The 18,121-nt window shown below is 42.6% G+C and overlaps 1 protein-coding gene across 1 annotated transcript; it reads right to left on the bottom strand.

Annotated features, from left to right (window-relative positions):
• Positions 1 to 1,054: 1,054 nt before the first annotated feature.
• Positions 1,055 to 11,340, bottom strand: SSR3 (signal sequence receptor subunit 3). The gene is made up of 5 exons (XM_054983695.1): positions 11,075 to 11,340; positions 6,385 to 6,511; positions 5,341 to 5,439; positions 3,783 to 3,914; positions 1,055 to 1,498 (listed from the first exon to the last, which is right to left on the bottom strand). The coding sequence occupies exons 1-5, from the start codon at positions 11,214 to 11,216 to the stop codon at positions 1,432 to 1,434; spliced, it is 567 nt and encodes a 188-aa protein (XP_054839670.1). The 5' UTR covers positions 11,217 to 11,340; the 3' UTR covers positions 1,055 to 1,431.
• Between the last annotated feature and the right edge of the window lie 6,781 nt (positions 11,341 to 18,121).

Below are 18,121 nucleotides of genomic sequence, written 5' to 3'. Positions count from 1 at the left end.
CAAATCTATGGAATAGCTTTTATTACACCATTATGATTACACGGGTTTTGGATTTTGTTATGGACCAACACAGCTAAGAATTTGGGGGGGGGGGGGTCCTAGGATTGAACTGAACAGAGCAGCTATTAGAGACAGAAAAGACAGGTGACATTTTCTTTCTCTCAGGAGGAGTAACTTCTGCCCACCAGAAGTTCCTATCAAGCATGTCCCTTCCTTTTCTAACCTTTTATCCGACAAACCTCTGAACAGAGTTTAACTATAGCGGGTATTTTAAAACAAAAGATGCTTTTTCTTTTCATGTTCAATCAAATCATTGCTCTGTATAAATGAATTCAAAATGCTGTATACTAGGAACTGCTTTCCGCCTTTGATTTCTGCTTCGACATAATAAAGGCATTTTGTGCACCTGACTTGATCATGACTTGGATCCATTCATTTGCAGAGGGGAAATGCCTGCATTAATGGAATTTAAAGCAGTCCTGTGTCTGATGATTCACTGCATGCAAGATAAAATCACTTGACTTCCCCCCCCCCCCGCCCCAGTGGAAAAAAATCCCATTATGCAAAATGCACGTTGCAGAAGAAAACAAGCAATGTAGCAATTTGCTAAAAACAAATTTTTAAAAGCTTCATAATGAGACACCCAGCAGGCACCATTTCTCCAATGGCTATTAACATACTGTCAGTTGAAGTATGCAACACAGGAAAAAATACAGATTACTTTCTTAACCACCACCTCCGGTTGCCTTAAAAGTTTTTATTTGAAGGTTTGTTTCCGATAAGAAAAGTTGTGTTCTAAGACAGATTCTCAGCAGAATGAGAGGGCCCAGACAGGAGCTGTGGGGGAAGGGGGTACATAACCACCAAAGGCCTGTCCACATGCCAAGTTACAGACCTTCCTTTGGCCGAAGAGTCTTCCCTCCAACTCAAGTTGCTCTTTCTCCAGAAGAGTGCCACTTAAGTTAGGGGAAGGCTTCTCTCCCTGGAAGAAATTCCTCCAGCCTAAGGTAGGATATGTGGCACAATCTGAAATGAAGAAGCTTCATTGGCTAGCAATTTTTGAAATGCCTTTATTCAAACATGGTTACAAAACATTAAGAGGTATGATAACTGCTTACAGCAAAATAAGGTTCCTTTTACTGACAGGTAACAAAATATTTGTTCCAAATATTCCTCTTGCAGAACTCCAGGCACAGTTCTTGCGATGGTCACTTGGTATTCTTAGATTCCACAGAAATTTTAACCATCAAAAGCTTTTCACAATATCCAATGCAGTCGTTTTTGTTTCATCAAGGAAATGGAACGGACATTTCCACCCATATCGTGTTTTTAAAAACCGCAAATTTCCCATGTTTTCAGCTGCAGAAAGGCAACCCCTCCTTATCTTTCAAGCTTTTGTGTGAGTGGACAGGGTCACCCATCCACTTCCATTTACTTAGAGCCAGTAGAGAGCAGAGCAATCAATCCAGATGAAGCACTGATGGACAGGATGTAATTTCTGAGAGAAAGGCATGTCAAGGATGAAGAAACCAAGACACATAAATGGACAAGAATACTGGCCCAAACTCACTATGCATCATGGTGGCTAAACCCTTACAAGAGGGCCCTATAGGCAGCCCAAAAACCAGTCTTGGGAAGCTTACCATTCATCACCAAGAGAGTACGGTTTGGATCCAACCAGTGTTTTCCCATCTGCAGGGGGGGGGGGCATGTTCACCAATTCCCCCCTCTCACAGCAGACCTCTGACTCCCTCCTGATGCTTTTCCTGGGGTTCCCCATCTGCCAGGAGCATCATTTCACAGGGCATCCAAAAATCCTGTTCCACACACAAAGATTCCTTCTGCCTGCAGAAACCTTCCAGTAGATCCGAACCTCTATACCAAAGAAGAGGAACCTGCAGCAGGGGGACTGACTAGTAATCTCGTTTTGAGAAGCAGGTGGGCCATCTGCTTCATCTCCACCTTCATCGGCCCTCCTGTAAAATTAGCTGCTGTCCAGGCCCTAAGAGCCAAATCCTACAGGGCAAAGTAACCCACACACCACTGCAGATGAAAGGCAGGCATTCCCTGCCAGGGGACCCACCAACTACCTCCCTTACCAGTGACAACAGGTTTACAGAAACGGAGCAGTGGCCATACGAGTGAATGATTATGATCAAAGACCAACTCGGAAGTAAATGCAACAGCAGCAATGAGAAGAGCCACATGAAGCTGCACCTGGAACGAGAACTGTGTGCACGTGCATGTGTGTGTACATTACAGTGAGCAGACAGCCCCCTAAGACTCAAGCCCAGCACATCCTGCAAAGCCTGAGGGGTGGCTGGTTTAAGCCACAGTGCCTTGGAAAGGGTGCTGCTGTCCCCAGGTTCGGAGCTCGCGCAAGGGGAATCGCTGCCTTGTTGTTGTAGCTCTAGACATGTCACACAGGATCTTCGTGAAAGATCTTTCCCATCCCATACTAAGTTCCCTCACACTATGGGCACAGCTCCATTCTACAACCGGTGCTCAGATTTTGACACAGCAATCTCTTAAGCCGAGTTACCTTTTCTGAGCCCAATGACTTCAATGGACTCAGAAGGGTATAATTCTGTTTAAGCGTATAGTATAACCTATTTTGAAATATTTTATTTAAGGTATTTGGGGGGAGGTGGTCCACGTTCCCATGTGACAGCCACCCTCAGCATTTCCATCAACAGCAATCTGTAATCCACTACTCAACTTCAAACTGAGATCAAGAAGTTTTACGGGTCTGATCCAGTCCACATTTCCCAGGTGCCACGGCATGCTGTGCAAGTCCTCCTTTTGGATTCTCGCTCTGTTTCTCTTTGGTTCCTCCCTCCCAGTACTTCCAGTTAGCCCAGACGCTACTTTTTAGGGATTACTGCTGGCTCTACAATGGAAAAAGGCACTTCTGGAAAAGCTGTAGCAGAGGCAATGCAAAGCACTTGTCAGAAAAATTATTTCAGGGAAAATAAGTCCAGAAATGTGAGGAACAGAAACTTGAATCGTCTGCACTGCACTGATACCTTCCATTCTGGACTGACTACCTATTCCCTTATGAACCTATCTGACTACCGCCGTCAATTCTGGAAGCCCTGCTTCAGATACTCTATCTGCTGAAATTGGGCAGGCGGCAACTCAGGAGAGAGCTTCTCAGCCATGACACCAAAAGTCTGGTCCCCTCCAAAAAGGCTTACCTGTCTCCATCTGTTGCCATCGTCCACCAGCAGGTAAAGAGGGGGTTTTTTTTGTTTCATCTGGAGTTCCCTCAGGGCCTCCTCTTTCATGCCCATTGTTTTAATTGTCGTTTTTACATATTTCTATATTTAAAATTTTAATTTAAGCTCTGGTTTTAATTTTTTTTAATAATATGCTGCTGTTGTTTTGGTTGGTTTTAATCGTTTTTAAGATGTGATTTTTATTATGTGTGTTTTAATTTGTTTGTCCCCGTGTTGACCCTTATAAATTTTGTTAAATAAAAATAAAATAAATTCCTAATATTCTCTTACTGATGGGATGAATGGACTGGATCGAAGAGTTCTTTGCTTGTTTTTCCCTATGGGAGGTAATGTGGCTCACTGGCCAAAGCCTCCTGGATCCAATGTGTATAATCACTGTGGCAAGTGCAACTTTCTTTGTTCCCAGCACTGACTGTACCAACCTGTGCTGGCATTATACGAGTTACAGGCCCTGGAATTCTGTCCATTACAAGCACCAAAAGATGCAATAGAAAGTTCATGTGACCCCACCCTTGAACTCCCTGCACATCTGAAAAAGGATACACGGTGGGATTGAAGTTCTTCAGCACAAAAAACGAGGCAATGACAACCAAGACCAGGAAGAGAGTATTGTTATAGAAGATGGAGAACGTGGTTGCCTCATAATCAGCCACTTCATTCTTCTTCCACAAAATTCTGCAAACGAAAGAGTTATCTTAAACCATTTCCAGGCTAATAACAAATTAGGCGCATTGCAATTCTTTGTCACTGAGAATAGTCTCTAATTTCCAGTCCCCCACCACCACCACCCCAAGATACTGATACATGACCCTGTGATTAAAGTTTAATACACTCAAATTGGATTTCCTGTGCAGCTGGAATGAGCCCCATTTCAGCAGTAATAGACAGGCAGATAGATGATTCCAGGGTTTGCTCTGAAAAATGCAGGCAACAGCCTCCAACAGTGCAATCCTATGCAAAATTACTCCAGGGTAAGCCTATTGATTTCAATGGATGTAGATCAGCGCAACTCTGCGTATGATTGTCCTGTTACAATGCCATTCCCACGGCTGCTGATATGCTCAGGGAGAAAGGCAGGCAGATAAATCTTTTAAATAAACAAATTGGAGCAAAGCTATATCCTTTTAAAGGTGTAACACTGCTTAGGATGGCACTAGAAAAGAGCAAGAGTCCAGTAGTAGCACCTGTAAGACACAACATTGTGGTGGGGTATGAGCTTTCATGAGCCACTGAATTGCTGCTTACATGGATCAAGGAGGGACCTTCACACAGCCAAGGATTTTTACCAGCTGTAATGTACTGAAAGCTGACTAGCTGCAGAGCCAGGTTCCCAAATCAAGCAGACGGCATTGCTCTTCTGAGGATATCGTTTCACGCCGTGAGGTCCATGACCATCTTCCAAAGAGGCACAAACCCCAGTTTTAATAAAGTAAGATAAAGCTTTGCGCTACCAACTACAGACATTTATGAAGAACGAGAAGCTTAGCTTCAAGGGGTAATGACTGGCCTCGAGAGTCAGAGGGGATTAGCAAGCATGCAATTCAGGGCTGATGAGAAATGCTTTAGAAATGGCAACCACAAAAAAAAAATCCTAATCCAGCAAAATATACAAAATGGGGGATTAAGCACAAGCCTCTCTAAGTATTGCTTTTACAGTAAACACCAAGCTGTTTTAAAAACCAACAAGACAATTTCAGCACAAATAATAACAACAACTGTGCTTATATACCGCTCTTCTAGACAGATGAGTGCCCCACTTAACAGCAGTCAGTGTTATTATTATCTCCACAATACAGCTGGGGAGCTGGGCCTGAAAGGAGGGGCTTAGCCAAGGCTATCTGCTGAGCTCATGGCAACAGCATGAGCAAACCAGCAGAGTGCTGATTCAGAGCCTGACCACTTAACCACTATGCTACAGCAGCTGTGGCCCAAGTGACATTTAAAACACTACTGGGCTAAGATAGCAAGTTGCAGACGGCCGTACTGAGCCAGGGAAGCACAAGATAGTGGAAATCAACGCAGCAGTTCCAAGCCAACTCAAAGCCACCACGAAGAGAGGGGTGGCATTTAGATCTCCTGAGAGACAAGCACAGGACTTTACCTCTCATCTTTCTCCTTACGTGACATCTTCCGGTTGTCTGCCTCAGAGAGCTTGCGAGTGACTTCTCTGGAAACAGCATCTTCCCTCTTCTGAGCTACTCTGCAAAGGAAGGAATTTACATGCAAGATTTTAAGGAACATAACCAGTTTCCAAGCCTGCTCCCATTTCGACAGAAGTCCTTCCTATAGCACCAAGATGATTATCACAGAAGCGCCTTGCCACGTGAGGTAAGAAAGTCCCACTGCAAGTGTTGCAGAAGTACCAAGGCAGTGAGCCCAAACTCACAGTTCCAGCCATCACACCACATGGACTCACAGAGGAATGAACAGTATACCCTAAATTGTTACCTGGATTTTGGGGGGATCCCCCCGTCCTGCAAAGTTTTGAGGCTAAATTACCCCTCCAACTCCCAATTAACCCTCACAACTCCATGATAAGGCTAGGCCAAAAGACACTAGCCAAGGTCACCCCGTCAGGTGTACAGTAGAGTGGGAAATTCAAACTAGATTTACCCAGGCCTAGTCCAACACTAAAGGCCAGGGAAAAGTCACTCCTTGCACATGCACTGAACAGTGGCATGCCACAACACTGTGCCTGGTGTGCAGGGATGGCTCTCTGCACAAGCACAAGGCGAGCCCCAAGGTACTGGCACTAGAGCAGGAGGCACGAGAAACGATGCTCGGCATGGCTTCTGTCCATCTCCACCTTCCAGTCTTGCCCACATTTGGGATGAACACCTGAGACACAGGCAGGCTGCACTCTCTCTCCTTGTCCAGGAATGTCCGAGCCAAGCCCCCCACCCTATATGCATAAAACATCATGCCTGTTGGCTACTGTTTACATACAGAGCTGTCTTTTGAGAACCACTAAAGAACAAGACTAAGTATATTGCTCAAATACAGAAAGGTGGTTTGAAACGGCTTTCAGAAAACAAGCTGCAGGTAGGAAGACAAGGGTTTTTAAAAAAATTAATAAATTTTAGAGGAACAATATTATTTTCCCCTGCCAACTAAAAAAATGGAAACATGTTATCTGAATGCTTACTTGTGCTTCAGAACAAACTTTACGTTCTTGTAGGCAAAAGCAACCAGGTAGGTACTGACAAGGGTCATTACACTGTACAGGACTGCAGACTGAACAAGGTCCATATGCCAAATCCGCCAATACAACCCTAATGGAAAGACACCACCAAATGTTACCATTAATACAATACAGGAAAAATCAGCAAAAATCAAGCATCTACAATCTGTGTAATGCTTAACAAGTTTTTCCAAAGTTCTACAAAAATAACACACTCAATAATTATATGCTCTCGCATACGCAGGGCTTCAAAAAGACAATGAAACATTAAGGAGACACGAACATCTTGAGTTACAAGAAATGAGTAGTTTTTAAACTAACAAGCTACGTAATGTCATGTTCATTGCAAAGCATGCCACGATTTTGTTCGTCTGTGGGCTGCTTCCCAAAATTCTAAATTGGAGGTGTACAAACTGTCCGTCCGGCACAGAGATGCAGCAAACCAACAGTCATTATAAAAGTAACAGTGTCTGAAAAAAGCACCCTTGGGACTGGCTGAACTCATGTCTGGATTGTTCATTTCTTTACCATTTATTTAGGAAAAAACATGCACATTATCTACATACATACCAGGCTTCTGTCCAAAAATGGTTCCCCAGGGAGGCTTACATCATAATTTTAAACCATTAAGTAAAAGCAAACAATGCATACAAGTCATAGTGAACAGCCTGTTAATAAGATAAATTAAGCAATAGCAATTTCACTATTATTTGTTCAGTATATTTTTATTCTGAGCTTCCTCCAGGGCACAAGGAATGGCATAATTAATACTCCACTCCTCCCCTTTCCCTCACAACCATCCTGTGTGGTAGGCTGTGTGTGTGTGTGAGTGTGAGAGTGTGAGAGAGAGATGGAACCTGGGTCTTCCACATCCTCACCTGACACTCTTAACCACAACACTACACATCTCCTCCCCAAAGCCTTCTGAAACAACACTATCTTTGCTCTGCTGTGGAAAAACAGAAGTACGGAAGAACTCCTTGCTGAGCTGCTGCTATAAACTTAGCTACAGGACAATGGTGCTCTTTCATGTCCCCTCCACCATAGCTCAGATGGCAGGGAGCACAGAGGAAGTCCTCTGAAGAGTGGCTCAGAAGACTCTTTTGGGAGAAGGCAATGCTTGAGACAACTCATCCCAGATCATTTCACGCTGTATAAGTGAGACCAGTGCTTTGAATTGGACTTATAACAACAACAACAACAACATTCAATTTATATACCGTCCATCAGGACAACTTAATGCCCACTCAGAGCAGTTTACAAAGTGTGTCATTATTATCCCCACAACAAAACACCCTGTGAGGTGGGTGGGGCTGAGAGAGCTCCAGAGAGCTGTGACTAGCCCAAGGTCACCCAGCTGGCTTCAAGTGGAGGAGTGGGGAATCAAACCCGGCTCTTCAAAATAGAGTCCCGCACTCTTAACCACCACACCAAACTGGCTCTCAAACTTGGAAACTAGATGGGAACCAACAAAGATGGCATGAGATCAGAGTAATGCTCGGCCCTATTAGCAACCCGGCAGCCTACTCTGAACCAGTTCCAATACTTCCTAAAGAGTCTCCAGCTGCACCCTATGTGCAGTGCATTGCAGCCGTCTAATCTAGAAGTCACTAAGGCATGAGCTTGTGGGCCAGTTCTCCACTACCTAGGAAAGGCTACCACCACATGCACACCAGCTGAACCTGGGAATGAGCACTCCTGGCCACTTGCCAACTGGACCTCCAAGAGTAACGTCAGATCCAGGAGCTGCCTGGCACTGTAAACCTGAATCATGTTGGGGAGCCCAACACCATTCCAAGACAGGCAATACACTTACATTCCATGGACAAAGAAGTTCACACATATGGGAAGAGGTCCACCACGCAAGGGGGCAGCACATACTTTGCTTTGCATGGCCCCAGTTCAATCCCTGCCATTCCCAGTTAAGAAGCCACAATCAACATGGACTTGTTAATGTTCTGATTCAGTAAAAGCCAGTTGTGCATGTCTGTATTTTCTAAGTGATCATGGGCATACATAATACAAGCAGCTGATTTTGACTCTTTTTAGAAACAAACCAGTCAAAAAGGAGTGGCAATGCCACCTAGTGGTTTGTTAGAAAATTCATTTTTCTCTTTTTTGTACAGCTTTTAACCATTAAGCAACAGATTGATCTGAAGTTATGCCAGAACCCCCTTCACTATCACCACTTTAAGATGTCTATCTTATTTATGTTTCTACACGCACATCAACTGGAGGAGAAAAAACAAGATGAGCCTCAACAGAACTGAACCAGAACTGCTTTTCTGGAAATAACATGCTCCTTTCCCACTTAAAATACACTTGCTTTGAGATGAACCCTCTTCCATGCACATTTTCCCATAAGTTATTCTGATACAGAAACACAAGTGGAAAGGCCTGCATTTCAATAGAAGACCATGTATTCTGTACGTAAGGTGAAGGTAAAGGTAAAGGTGCAAGCACCAAGTCGTTACTGACTCATGGGGGAATGTCACATCACATCGTTTTCTTGGCAGACTTTTTGTTACGGGGTAGTTTGCCATTGCCTTCCCCAGTCATCTACACTTTACCCCTGGGAAACTGGGTACTCGCTCACTTTACCAACCTCGGAAGGATGGAAGGCTGAGTCAACCTTGAGTCGGTTATTTGAACTCGGCTTCCGCCAGGATCGAACTCAGGTTGTGAGCAGAGCTTGGGCTGCAGTACTGCAGCTTACCATGGTTGCAAAATCGACCCTTGGCATCTGCAGTTAAAGTATCTCAGAGAAGAAAGCTGGAAAAGCTCTCTGCTGCAAACACTTTGGCTAGAGAAAGACCAAGAGTGTTCTTTGACACAGTAAGAAGTCGCTTCCTACCTCCACGTGAGACACTCAAAGTCCTATGAAAGAAGTGGATACCAGATTATATATGCAGTATGCAACCTGCTATTAGATCCAAAGGCAGCCAGCATGGTGTAGTGGACAGAGTGCTGGACTAGTATCAGAGAGACCCAAAGTCAAATCCCCACTGTACCATGGGACCTGCTGTGGCAGTTACTCAAATCTCAGCCTAACCTACTTCACAGGATTGCTGGTGTCAGAACTGAAGAAAAGAACAATGTAAACTGGTACATGACCCCACAGAGGAGAAAGACCAGGTGTAAATGAAGAAAAACAAAATAAGTACCACCTAAGCAGCACAACATACAAATGGGATCCTGCAATACTCACAAAACTCATGAAAGTGAGATGTACAGTGGGCCTCTGAATCCACTAAAACCTACTTATTCCTAGATATATTTCACCTGAGACCTTCTACAAGCAAACTAGAGGTTTTATCACTAAGCTCTCCACTTCCTAATAATAAGACTGAATGATACATAGGATGTACAGATAACTTTGTGACCTAGTAACACGAAGGGAACTGCAAAGGCCCTAGATCAGGAGCAACATCTGAAATTTCACATAATGATCACCCTAACCTACCAGTATCTTAAATTCCTTCTAGTTTCTAGAGTTCCTTCGAGTTGCTATGTAGGTATATATAAAGACACTGCTGTAAAGATGAGGGAGGCATTAAACACATCAAGCTACTTTACAAAAAGACTCTTGTTCAGGGCAAGGTGTTCCACATCACCTATGACTGGGTCTTAACTGGAAATGCTGGGTGTGGTGTTTGGCTGGCAACTGTGTTTCTTTAATCCGGGCCAATGTTGGAGACTGCCCTAGTCCACTCCAGGATCTGATATGGGCAGGGACAGGGAAGGAAGGAAATTGCTGTAAGTACAGCAAAAGAGAGGGAAGGAAAGGGAGTGATTAAAATTGTGCCTCTGTTGGAAGCAATGTTGCCTAATTATACCCAAGTCTAGCACTGAGGACACAATGCTGAGGAACTTTTTCTAATATAGATATGCTCCTACTGGGTAGTTTCCACATTGCTAAAGATGCCATGTTAATTAGTTACTTTTTCTTTCAGAAAAGTTTCATCTCTGCTTTTGGTTTAAGCTTGTTTTCAAATATACCCTATTGTTGTTGTGGATTTTCCGGGCTGTATAGCCGTGGTCTTGGCATTGTAGTTCCTGGAACTACAATGCCAAGACCACGGCTATACAGCCCAGAAAATCCACAACAACCATCGTTCTCCAGCCATGAAAGCCTTAGACAATATACCCTATTATATCTGTCCATTCAACATCTTGATTGTAGATCCTATTATACTTTGCTCAGTGAATGCCCTAGCTGTTTATTATAGACATAAATAAAGGATAGGGCTATAGACTTTACTTCTACATACTGTCGCTGTAAGTATGATCCTACTGGATCGTGTATATGTTGTTTAACAGGTCAGTCTTACAATTGGTCATGCTCCATTTAGTGTTTCTTCAACTTTGTATTAGATCTCTGCTAGTTTTAAAACTTTGCAAATTTGCATTTATATTCTTTATTACATTGCTTATTGAAATGTCTTTGAAATGGACTGTACTGGCCCACAGTGTGTAATCCTCCTGGAGTCTCAGTGAGAAAGGCGGAATATAAATAAATGGAACGATAAGCGGACAGAACCGATGCTGTACACCTGAGTCACCAATGACCCAAAGGAGAGGAGGCGGGGAAAGGCGACTGACCCTCTTCCACGCGCTCGCCCAGCCCTGCCTGCTCCCCCTACTCCCTACTCACAGATCGGGATAGCGGAGACGATGAAGGCGTTGCCAAAGAACAGCGCCGAGGACTTGGCCGAGAGGTTGCGGCTGAAGTCCTGCAGAAGCAGCTCCTCCTCGGACTGCTGCCGAGCCCCGCCGCTGCCGCCCTTGGGAGCCATCGCTGCCTCCTGCCTTCCACGCCGGCCCAGTAGACAGAGAGAGAGAGAGAAAGAAAGAGACAGACCGAGAGTGACCCCGCGCGGCTTCCGTACGAGCCAGCCAGTGTACACGCAGCACAGACCGTAAAGGAAGGACTTCCGGCGAGCCAGGGGGTCCCCACTACAAGTACTTCCGGTGTTTCTACCCTTCCCACCAGCCCTCTCTTTCTAAACGCCGGTTATATTTTCAAACTTCGGAATTGCTGTTGTTAGAATTTTTAAAAAGAAACGCATAGGGTTTTTTAAAAGAATTTAAAAGCAAGAAAAGCCTCAGACAGAAATATAACTTCCGGGTCAGCGAAACGCAGTTGACGTGTCCTAGAATTAGAATGAAGGGGCGGGGCTTATCGAATAAAACGCAATTTGAAGAACGTGGCGAAGGGAGATGCAGAGTTAACGTGGATAGGGCCCAAGGGTGCGGCTCTATGTGGTGGGAAAAGTGACTGGCTTGTTAGGCAGGAACGGGACGCTCTGTTTTTTAAGCTCAATATGTCTTGTGGCTGTTTAGGACTTAATATGTACTCTCCAACCCGATCTTCTTGCATGTTTCCTCAGAAGTAAGTCCCGCTGAGTTTAGTATTCTGTATGGAACTGTATTCTAAAAGCGGGTGGGATAGAACTGTCGGGGGTGACTTGCTGTCCTTTATTTGAATCTCCCTGTCTTTTTCCCCCCTCTCAGGTAATGTAGTTTTCAAAGGTCATTTATTTGTGAAGAGTATATCAGGCATTAAGCAGTGAGCATGAATGCAACGTAGTGCAACTCTGGCCATCAGACTCATTCCAAAGGTTGGAGGACAAAACGAACAGAAAAAGGATTTTTTTGCTCAATCTTCATTGAGGCCTGGTGAGATAGTGTCAAGCATCCTGATGAATTCTAGTTTGTTAATTGCTAATTGTAAAGATTGACACTGTCATTGAGGCCCCAATAAAGACTGGGTTCCTGTCCCATGGCAGGTGTTACATTAGCTTATTACATTTAGTAATGTTATTACTGAAGCGCTGCTGTTCTGAGTCATCACTCTGCTTTTGTTATATATAACTAAACATTGTATAGCTACATCAACTGTATCTCTAGCATTTTATTGCTTTTGACTCCCCTGTTTATGTTTGCTTTACTTCTGTGCTTATGTATATGCTAGCTCAAGGACATAGTTCAGGCATCTATCAGCTGTGAAAGCTTATGAATTCATTAATCTTTAAGATGCCACAAGACTCACTTTTGGTTTTGCTTACCAGGTGGAAATGAATAGCTGAGAAAGGAAGGAGATTGGGAATTCTCTGGCATCTTAAATGTATCCTGTTTTTAGGGATTCTCGGTACATTGCTAAACAAGAACACCCTTCTAAATTGACTGAAGTCAATAGATTTAGTCGGGTCATTTTGTAGAAAAAGAGCTGGAGGAACTTGTTAGCATAAGTCATTAGCATATGCCACACCCCTTGACATCACCAGAAGTGTGTTATTAGCATAACTGATTTGCATATGCTACACCCTCTGACATCACCTATCCTGGCCGTTTTGGACCCAATCCTGGCCATTCAGGGCTGAAATTGGGCCCAAAATGGCAAAAAGGGACTGAAAATGGCCAAAAAGGGGCCCCAAATGGTCAGGATCAGGCCACTGCTGAGTGGGAGAGTGATCCACCATCTGTCAGAGGCCCAATCCGGGCCGTTTCAGCCCCAATCCAGGCTGAAACAGGCCCAAAACGGCCGAGAGTCAGGTGGGCAGGGCTACCTGATATGTGACCTCTTTGGGGAAGTGCTGGAACTGTGTTCCAGCGCGTCCCCCCTTGAAATGAGCCCTGGATTTAGTAGGGTGTAATTCTGCTTATAGTGGCGCTGTTAGTAACCACAGTGGAGACTGCCATCAGTGCTCTCTCTTGTGATTTGCCCACTGTTGTTTTCATAGATGATCACTGTCAGGCTGAGCTACACCAGGGTTGGGTGCTAACTCTCAGAACCATGAATACTCGGTTTGATTTTACTGAAGTATTTAGTATTTATAGCTCAGTTTTCTCTGAGGGTGCAAGGCAGCTTCTAACAATACGCTCATGTTACATAGGAAGAGCCCTGCTGGATCAGGCCAGGGATCCATCTAGTCCAGCATCTTGTCTCACACGGTGGCCTCTCTGGAGGGCCATCAAACAGCACATAGAGGCTGAGGCTTTTCCCTGATGTTGCTTCCTAGGACTGGTATTCTAAGGTTGGCTGCTTCTGAATATGGAGGTTTTCTTTTGTCACCATGGCTGGTAGCTATGGGTGGACTATGTTCATGGGAATCTATGCAGATTTGCCACTAGGAAACATATGAAAATGTGTACATCAGGGATCCCCAGCATTTTTGATCCTGCAGGCACCTTTGGAATTCTGACACTACGGAGTGAGGTTATGCATAACTGATAGTAGGTCTTCAGCATTTCAGAGGTATTTTAAAATTAATATATTGCCCATTTAAATGAACATTGTTTAAAACTATTTTCTTGCATACACACAAAATAAATATACATACTGGGCTAGCTAATAAATACTTACCTGTTAATATCTGTCTTCATTTTCCAGGCATCTAATTAACTTATTCAAAGGGGAAAGGAACATTTATTCTTCAGGGTGTCCACTTTACATGAGCCAAGCCACTTTTAACCTGCATGTATAACAATGATCTTGGGTGCTGAGAGCTGGTGAGAGCTCAAGAGAGATTCTGGCCAGATGTCGATAGGGAGAAGAAAATAGGAATCGGGTGCAAGGTGAATTTTTTTTACTAAGGTTCTGTAGATCCCTAATTGTTTCACTTAAAATGTGGATCTATTATAACATAAAAACATTTATCCAATTAAAACAATCATATAATAAAATGGAACATTAAAATATAATAATAAATATCCTTCCGAGCATGTTACAGACTTACCCTGAAGAATTTATTTAATAACATCCAAAACTGCAACAATCTTCTATTTCCTGAAATGGAAGGAGCACAAAAATATTTACAAGCAAAATCCAAAATAGAGTGATAAGAGCCACTATAATAACATTTCTTAAGTAATATCCAAAACCACAACAATTTTCTAATTCTAGAATGGAAGGAACACGGAATAAAAAGAACACAAAAATGTTGCAAACAGAATTCAAAATAGAGTGCTAGAGCCAACATAATACCATACCCTCTAGGAAGTATTTCAGGTGTTACCTTGATCAATGGAATGAATAAAGTAGAGTTGCCTGTATCTTGTACCCAGGTGTGATGTAACATATCATTTGATCTTAAAAGGCAGTGATTTTAAAAGAAGGGGGAAGCTTAATCGCCATATCTAGACATGTAAAGAAGATCTAGGCTCTCATTTAACTCATGAGGGACCTAAGCCTGAATATCCATATATTACATCACACCTGGGTACCTGGTTCCTCTTTTGCTCTGCATACTGGTGTGGCCATTGTTTCTCCAGATATTGATGGGGACAAATGATTTTGAACAATGAATAACATTTGATGTTGTTGCATTTTTACCAACTTCTTCCTGAATTATAAAATAAGTCAAAGTGAGAAGATCGGAGGACTTCAGCAGAAGTTCCACTTAAGCTCGTTAAGCAATTCAGTCATGCAACTCACTCATTTTTCGTCGGAATCAAGCCCCACTGCTTTTTTACAATATCACACCACTACTTCTACAGGTAAAGTACTTTACATAAAGCCGCTGTGCTGCGTTATACCATAAACATCAAAAAGCTCCTCCCGGCTCCATCCACTTTTTAAAAAACACGTGGGCACCATGAAATGTGCCAGTGGGCACCATAGCACCCATGGGCACCATATTAGGGACCCCTGGTATAGATTCAGATCACAAACAAATTTGAAGGAGCCCAAGGGCCAGGAAGGTACAGAAAAGGGGGCAACCGAACACCCCTTCCAATACACAAATTGTCTACCATTTAATATAATTTGAAACAACTAATTCACATATGTAAATGCCACAACATTAAATCAATAATAATTGTATATCAAAGTCCCATTAATAAAGTAAGTTTCAGATCACAACTAGTGTGCACCTTCTTGACAATCCATGTTCATTTTACTGTTCAGAAAGGACCTCTCCTCCAGGCACATGTGCAATACATGTTGGAGTCCAATTTGTTAATTGCCCCCTCATCCTTAAAGTTGTACTTCTGTTTACTTTTTTAAAGAAAATTTATATACCACCTTTCCAGACCTTGAGGCAGCTCTCAGTAAAAGCAATACAATAAAGTCATAAAACCACAGGAATTATCAATATTAAAACATAAGCAACAGCAATAAGCCTAAAACAATATCTGTAATATGAAACAGTGTTCAGGCTAGAAACAGATTATTAAAACAGATTATTAAAAACTAAGCTGTTTAGTTTAAAGTCTGGTTAAAACAAAATTACAGTAAAGTAGGCACCCCATGAGTCTCAAGAGAAAGAATGTTCCAAAGGTGAGGTGCTACCTCTGAAAAACTCCTGTCTGGGAATACCATCTGCCTTAACCCGGGAGATGGACACTAAAAGCAGAGCTTGGGAACAGGATCTTAACTTTTGGGCTGGACACTACATAAAAACCAGCACTTTCATTTTGATGCTGTTTTTAAAATTTTCCTCTTTTAGAAAAAAAAATCCTTCAGAGTACATAGCTGCCATAAATGGGTCAGATCGTTGATCTGTCAAGGGCAGCATTGTCTACTCTGATTGGCAGCAGGTCTCCACGGCCTCAGGTAGGGTCTTTCACATCACCTGTTACGTAATCCTTTTTGATTGAACCTTGGGGGCTTTCTGCATGGAAAACAGATGAACTACCACTGTGCTGCAGCTCCTCCCCACAAATGCATCTTCCTCATCTCACTAGAGAGAAGTTGTGTCCTTCCATTCTTGTACACTAGAGCTCACACCTAGCCTGTTTTTTATGAAGTGGCAAATAGCAACATAGCTACTCTTTTGCAAAAAGGTGTTCTCCCCCATTTCTCCTGTATGTGTTGTGTGGACACAAAAAGAGAGTTAAAGTAAGATCATACAAGACTTTCAAATGTAGAAAAACACTTTAAGTCTGTAGCATGCCACAGAAGTTTGCTAGGTTACCTTGGAGCAATCACACTCACTAATCCTAACTTACCTCTCAGAGATGTTGTGGAGATAAAATGGGAGTAGTGGAAAATGGTTTAAGCTGATTTTGGTCCCCATTGTGGAGAAAAAATGAAGTAAATGAATACATTTCCTGTGGTAAAGACTAGTTTAATAAATACAAAAAATAAACATTGTCCATTGGGTGGTGCTATATAATTTCTCTTCTACCACTCTCTCAGGGAGAAGTTGAATATTATAAGTTCTTTGACAATTTCAAGATATCTTTGCCAGTTCTGGTTCTTAAAACTAGCTAAAATTTATTTTATTGGTTTTTATTTTACTTTAGTTACACCCACCTTTTTCCACAGTGGGGACCAAAAGTGGCTTACATCATTCTCTCCTCCATTTTTCCTCAAAACAAACTTTGTGAGGTAGGTTAGTCTGAGAGTTTTTGTAACTAGCCCAAGGTCACCCATCGATTCCATGGCAGTACGGGGAATCAAAGCTGGGTTGCCCCTAATTCATCCCTCTAGCCGTGAATCCCCTTCCTCATCAGAATGAATCTTTGAGACTTTTATTACTGAAGTTACGGTAGATGTTTTCTGACTATTGAAATACTTGTCAAATGTTTGCCAAACATGGGCATGTAATCTTACCTTATGTTGGAGGAACCTGTTTCATCCTAAGGAGATTTCTTCTAAATTAAGTGGATCTTCTGTCAATGAATGAGTGGGAGGAGGACTTCAAGCTTTGCTCCGTGGAGTGGTAGGATACAGGTTGTTATATAATAGCATTTGATATCCAGTAATATTGTAGTTCATTATTAGTTATTTGAAGTGAAGTGATAGGTAGTATTTTGCATGTTCATTCACAAATAAGACTGTAGGAATCTTCCGAGTATTGGAAGGCCTCAAAGTTGATCCAGAAGTGTATGTCATGACCTTAACTGTGTTCTCAAACCCAGGCTATGGGTAGCATGATGTGACCTCTATGGAGGAGGACTTAGAAGCTACAGAAAAACAACTGTCTGGGCTACCTTGTGGTTAGCAATAAATAATAATTGGTTCTGGAATTCCTCTGTAATTGCAGCCTGTAGAAAGTACATCCAGTGAGACTTCCTTATCAGCAAAAGATTTTTTTTTTCCCCTTTCCAGTAGGTGGGCCTGAGGTCAATGTCCTAGTGTGTTTGTTTTGTACTGAGAGAAGCGAATTTTAACTATGGTAACATGAGTCATTTGCAGATAAACTTACTCTACCTAAGAGTTCTCTGGAAGCAGGCTAACGTATTCTTCTGAATGCTGAACAAGCCTCCCCCGTTGTAAATTCAGTTACATAGCTGAAATGTTGTGGTTACAGTCAGTACATAGCCAAAAAAGGTTCTCTCTCACCCTGTATATACTACAGGCTGCTTCCAACCCCATGAAAATTTGTTAGCAATTAGTTAATAAGCTAATTCTTATTGCATAACAAATCTCCATAAAATAGTTATCTGGCACTTGTACGTAAGTATGTATTTGTTATTTATAGTCTGCCTCACTGAGACTCAAGGCAGATTACACAGTATAAGAACACAATCAGAAACGAGGACATTCAATAAATGATATGATACAGTAAGGATAACAAAAATGTGGAAACAGTCATAAATCTGATGCAGAGCTGGACAATGGTAGAAACTCATTGATGACATAGATTGATATGACAACAGCATAGAAACTATCTAGTATGAGCATACTTGTATCAGCAGGGCAGTACACAGTAGTACATCTCTCTGAACCATTTACTTATTGTACAGCCCGTAT

Source organism: Eublepharis macularius, chromosome 6 (genome assembly GCF_028583425.1).
Source record: "Eublepharis macularius isolate TG4126 chromosome 6, MPM_Emac_v1.0, whole genome shotgun sequence".
In the NCBI taxonomy this organism is placed as follows: Eukaryota; Metazoa; Chordata; class Lepidosauria; order Squamata; family Eublepharidae; genus Eublepharis; species Eublepharis macularius.
This window is presented reverse-complemented; position numbering and strand designations above follow the sequence as displayed.